Here is a 5,269-nt window from a genome sequence, read left to right on the forward strand (position 1 = left end):
CAGGAGTCGGACGCGTGGGCAGGCTCCCCACGAGCGGGCCAACCCCCCGCCCCGCGGCTCCCGCAACCCTCCGCTCCGCCCGGGGCCCGGCCAGGCACCGGCCGCAGGATCCCTGCCCGACACCCGGCGCACGGCCCGGCGGGTGGAACCCCGCCCTCCCCCGAGTCTCCCAGCCGGGCGGGCGGAGGGCGGGGCGGGGCGGGGCGCGCGGGAGGCGGAGCCGAGCCGGGGAATCCTGCTCCGGGCGAGCGCCGGGCCCTGCAGAGCAGCCCCGCCGTCCGAGGGCCCCCGCGTCGGGGGCGGCGGGGAACCCCAGACGCAGCCGGGCCGGGAAGGGATCCCCGTGCCGAGCGAGCCGCCGCCGTCACCACCACCGCCACCACCGCCTCCGCGCCGCCCCCGCGGGCTGCCGGGTGCAGGGCGCGCCCCCACTCCGCCCGGCCCGCCGGCTCCCGCGGTCCCGCCGTCCACTCGCCGGCCAGTCGTCCGTGCGCCATGCAGCCGCCGCCCGCCCCGCGCGCGTAGGCGCCCGCCGCAGGCCATGCTGCTCCCGCTCGCCGCGCTGCTGGCCGCCGCCTGCCCGCTGCCGCCCGCCCGCGGCGGGGCCGCGGACGCGCCGGGCCTCGGCGGGGCGCCCCCCAACGCCTCCGTCAACGCGTCGTCCGCGGGCGAGCCCGCCGCCCCGCGGCTGCTGGCCTCCGCGGCGCCGGGGCCCCCAGAGCGCCCGGGCCCGGAGGAGGCGGCGGCGCCGTGCAACATCAGCGTGCAGCGGCAGATGCTGAGCTCGCTGCTCGTGCGCTGGGGCCGCCCGCGGGGCTTCCAGTGCGACCTGCTGCTCTTCTCCACCAACGCGCACGGCCGCGCCTTCTTCGCCGCCGCCTTCCACCGCGTCGGGCCGCCGCTGCTCATCGAGCACCTGGGGCTGGCGGCCGGCGGCGCGCAGCAGGACCTGCGCCTCTGCGTGGGCTGCGGCTGGGTGCGCGGCCGCCGCCCTGGCCGCCTCCGACCCGCCGCCGCTGCCGCCGGGACGCCCACCGCGCTGCCCGCCTACCCCGCCTCCGAGCCCCCCGGGCCGCTGTGGCTGCAGGGCGAGCCGCTGCACTTCTGCTGCCTGGACTTCAGCCTGGAGGAGCTGCAGGGAGAGCCGGGTTGGCGGCTGAACCGCAAGCCCATCGAGTCCACGCTGGTGGCCTGCTTCATGACCCTGGTCATCGTCGTGTGGAGCGTGGCCGCCCTCATCTGGCCGGTGCCCATCATCGCCGGCTTCCTGCCCAACGGCATGGAGCAGCGCCGGACCACCGCCAGCGCCGCCGCCGCCGCCGCCGCCGCCCCCGCCGCCGTGCCCGCGGGGACCGCCGCCGCTGCCGCCGCCGCCGCCGCCGCCGCCGCCGCCGCGGCCGTCACCTCGGGGGCGGCGGCCAAGTGACCCGCCCCGCTCCTCCCCGCGTCCGCCCTGTGTCCGCGCTCTCGGGGTGCCTTTCCCGCCGGGTGGCTCGGCCGGTGTGCTTCGTGCTGTAGTGACCGTTAGTTCTCCTTCCGGGGAGGGGGCCGCCAGAGGGGGCCCCGGCGGGGTGGCCCAGCGGGACGCGTGCCGCGCTTCTGGATCCGAGAGCCAGGTGCAAGCCCTTGCGCCCAGGGTGGGATCAGCAGCTTGGAAGACAGAGGAGGGAAATGGGGCCCTTTCCCCTCTAGTGCATCCCCCTCCCCTCCTCCCTCCCCGCACCCACGTGCCCTATATTCATGGCAGAAAATGACCAAATCCTGTGTATTTGTTTTATATATTTAATAACTGTTTTAAATGAAAGTTTTAGTAAAAAAAAAAAAATCAAATTGCTATTGCTGTAGTAAGAGAAGCTCTTTGTATCCAAACATAGTATTTGAAGTTTCTTGTTTTTTTTTTTTAAATTTATTTAAAGGTGGGGGAGGGGGGAGGCATGGGAAGGATTTCACACCCACATATTGTTACCGCTGAAAATGAACTTTATGAACCTTTTCCAAGTCAATCTATCCAGTGACGTGGCCTGGTGGGCGTTTCTTGTACTTCTGTGGTTTTTTTTGGCTTTTAATACAGACATTTTCCTCCAGAGATGCGTATGTAGCTTTTTTCTTTATTTGATTTAGGAAGAGGAATCCAAGAATTACAAGATGTTGCCCTGAAATAGGAGGGAGGGATTCTCCAAAGTCAGAGAGGGGCTCCTGCTGTCTTGCTGGCCTCTCTAGGAGGAGTAGCCGATGGGACCTGTATTCCTTACCCTAATGGAGATTATTCCTCCTCTTTCGGAGCTGCCCCCCAACACCCACCCACCCCACCCCTCAGCCTCACTGACATTTGTCAGGGTTTTCTGTGATTTGCCTTTTTGTCCCCTGCCTCACCATCTGCAAAACACCCAGTCAAATATCAAAATGGTAAAATCAATAATTCCCCTGAGCCAGGTACCTTTCACGGAAATGACTCCCTTTAGAAAGCAGGAAGCATGTAGATTTTCCTTTTCATATGTGTAAACCTTAACATAGGAGCACATTTTAAAAGCTAGTTTGCAAACTTGAGGTTTTATTTTGGCATTAATAAGATTTTTTTTACAAGGTAAGCTCGGTGACTGCTGGGCAGTAGTTGCAGATTCTAACCAGTTTTCAGAAGTAGAATAAATGAAAAGTCCTTAAAGTGGCCCAATATATAAACCATTTTAAAAGCCTTTTTAGGGGCGCCTGGGTGGCTGAGTCGGTTAAGCGTCCAACTTTTGCTTAGGTCATGATCTCGCGGTTCGTGGGTTCGAGCCCCGCGTCGGGCTCTGTGCTGACTGCCAGCTCAGAGCCTGGAGCCTGTTTCAGAGTCTGTGACTCCCTCTGTCTCTGCCCCTTCCCTGCTCACTCTGTCTCTCTCTCTCTCCTAGAAATTTAAAAAAAAAAAAAAATTAAAAAAAAACATTTAAAAAATCTTTTAAAAAAAGCCTTTTTAAAAAAATTTTTAAAAGCTACTTTCCCTTGCTCTATTTCCTCCCTGTTTTTTTTTTTTAATGTAATTTTTATTTATTTTTGAGAAAGAGAGATTGCGATTGGGGGGGGGGGAGACAGAATCAGAAGGAAGCTCCTGACTCTGAGCTGTCAGCACAGAGCCCAACACGGGGCTCAAACCCACAAGCGGTGAAATCATGACATTAGCCGAAGTCGGACACTTAACCGACTGAGCCACCCAGGTGCTCCTTCCTCCCCATTTTTGAGTGAGTAGCTGACACTGTTCTAGAGTCGTTCTCAAAGTGGGGCCTCTGGACCAGCATCACCAGTATCACCTGGGAACTTGTTAGAGTTTCCAACAGGGGCTCCATCCAGGACCCACTGGATCAGAAAACTCTGGGTGGGGCCCAGCATTCCGAAGTGTTTTAACAAGCACTCCTAAGGGATCATGATGCCTTTCAAGTTTGAGAACTGCTGTATACTAGTGGAAGGGAACCTTCAAAATATGTAACCTCCTTTAATCTCGAGATGTATCTATTAAATCAAAGAAATGAGACCCCCTTCTTCCACAGGAGTCTGAAGGAGAGGACCCAGGGCTCTCTCTTGCCGGGGCCAGCGATGAGAGAGGAGGGGGTGAGGGTGATGGCCTTCCCCTACTCCTGGTCCAGATGTTGAAGTTCAATGTAATGCAAGCCCACTAGCCTTGCAAGTCACTGCAAATTGTCTTATGCCCCAAAGCCAAGGTGGTATGTGAGTTGCACTTTTTTCAGCCCTGGGGTATCTAGCAGGAGAAAACCAATAACTGCTAACATCGGTCCATTTTCATGTAATCACAGTATTTGTAATTCTAGAAGTCACATTAAGGATTCCTGGTACAACACACACACACACACACACACTCTCTCTCTCTCTCTCTCTCTCTCTCTCTTTCTCTCTCTTTCCCTGATTTTTTCCCAAGATGGAAACTGAGGTTCAAAGAGGTTCACCACTTTGCCTCCAATCACAACTATGTGATTGTGGAAGCCGACCTTAGACTAAACCTTACTCCTCTGCTTCCCTCACTGGTATTTTTTTCATCACCAAAAACTTCCTTTCCTAGTTTTAGGAGCTAGTACCCAAGGTCTACTCCTCCGTCCACCCATCCATCACTGTCAGATTCTGTGCAGCCATAAGTCCAAAGAAGCCAGAGAACATTAATTTTAAATGAGACAGGCACTTAATAAAAAAAAAAAATTACAGGAGCACCTGGATAGCTCAGTCGGTTAAGTGTCCAACTCTTGATTTCTGCTCAGGTCATGATCTCAGTTTCGTGAGTTCGAGCCTGGCATGGGGCTCTGCACTGACAGCATGGAGCCTGCGTGGGATTCTCGGTCTCCCTCTCTCTCTCTCTGCCCCTCCCCCACTCACACTGTCTCCATCTCTCTCAAAATAAATACACGTAAAAAATACACATATATGTGTGTAATATGATATGTGCGCACACTATATCCATACATGCATACAGACATAGGGTGGGCCCTAATGAATACTCTCTTAGGGCAAAGCTGGAATATGGATATCTATTGCTACAACAATAGACCTTCCTAAAGGGACATTCCAGAATTGCCCGTGGAGCCTGCATGTGCATGTATACACACATATATTTTATGCATATATAAAGCCTATGGACTGTTTGCCTCCTTTTTAGGCTGACTTTGGCTGCTCTCTGAGAGCCAGAGCCCCAAGCAGGAGGCCACACAATAAAAATGGAGCCTGTGTCCTTTCTGTCTGTCATTAGTCAGGATTGCCCACGGGGCAAAGTAAGCCAGGCCCTGGCAGGCGCAGCCATGGGGCCTGGGGGGTCTCACCTGCATCCTCTGGGTGGTGAAACACTTCCACGTATGTATTTTACTAAAGGCCAATCAGCGTGTGTGTGTGTGTGTGTGTGTGTGTGTGTGTGTGTGTGTGTGTATACAGAGTCCCCAGATTGTAGCCCATTCCTCAAGCCTCCCGGGGACGGCTGGGTCTGCTAGGGACATAGCTAAGTCCCCAGGATAAATCATCACTCCTGGTTATTGTTGCTTCTCCTGGGAGAGAGTTTACCCCTGATCTGGATGCGTACCCACCCTCCAAACTCTGGCCACTGTATAGACTGCCCTACTGAGTTCTCTACATTCATCGTGAGAGCCGCCCCTGGCCTGGATCTGAACACCCTTGACTCCCCTAGGGCCGGCCTCAGCTGAAGAGAGCCACCCAGCCCAAAGCCCCACCCCCTTCCTGGGGCACCGCATCCTGGGACTGTTGAAGGTGAAGCCCCAGCCCTCTAAGGAAAGCTCTG

General features: G+C 56.7%; 1 protein-coding gene across 1 annotated transcript; it reads left to right on the forward strand.

Annotated features, from left to right (window-relative positions):
* The first annotated feature begins 541 nt into the window (after positions 1 to 541).
* Positions 542 to 2,073, forward strand: TMEM158 (transmembrane protein 158). The gene has a single exon (XM_039228052.1). The coding sequence runs from the start codon at positions 542 to 544 to the stop codon at positions 1,424 to 1,426; it is 885 nt and encodes a 294-aa protein (XP_039083983.1). The 3' UTR covers positions 1,427 to 2,073.
* Positions 2,074 to 5,269: the final 3,196 nt, after the last annotated feature.

The sequence above is a fragment of the Hyaena hyaena genome, unplaced genomic scaffold (genome assembly GCF_003009895.1).
Source record: "Hyaena hyaena isolate Hyena2069 unplaced genomic scaffold, ASM300989v1 scaffold_30, whole genome shotgun sequence".
Classification (NCBI taxonomy): domain Eukaryota; kingdom Metazoa; phylum Chordata; class Mammalia; order Carnivora; family Hyaenidae; genus Hyaena; species Hyaena hyaena.

Excerpts from the sequence above, each read along its gene's own strand:
- TMEM158 (XM_039228052.1), top strand. The coding sequence starts at position 542 with ATGCTGCTCCCGCTCGCCGCGCTGCTGGCCGCCGCCTGCCCGCTGCCG.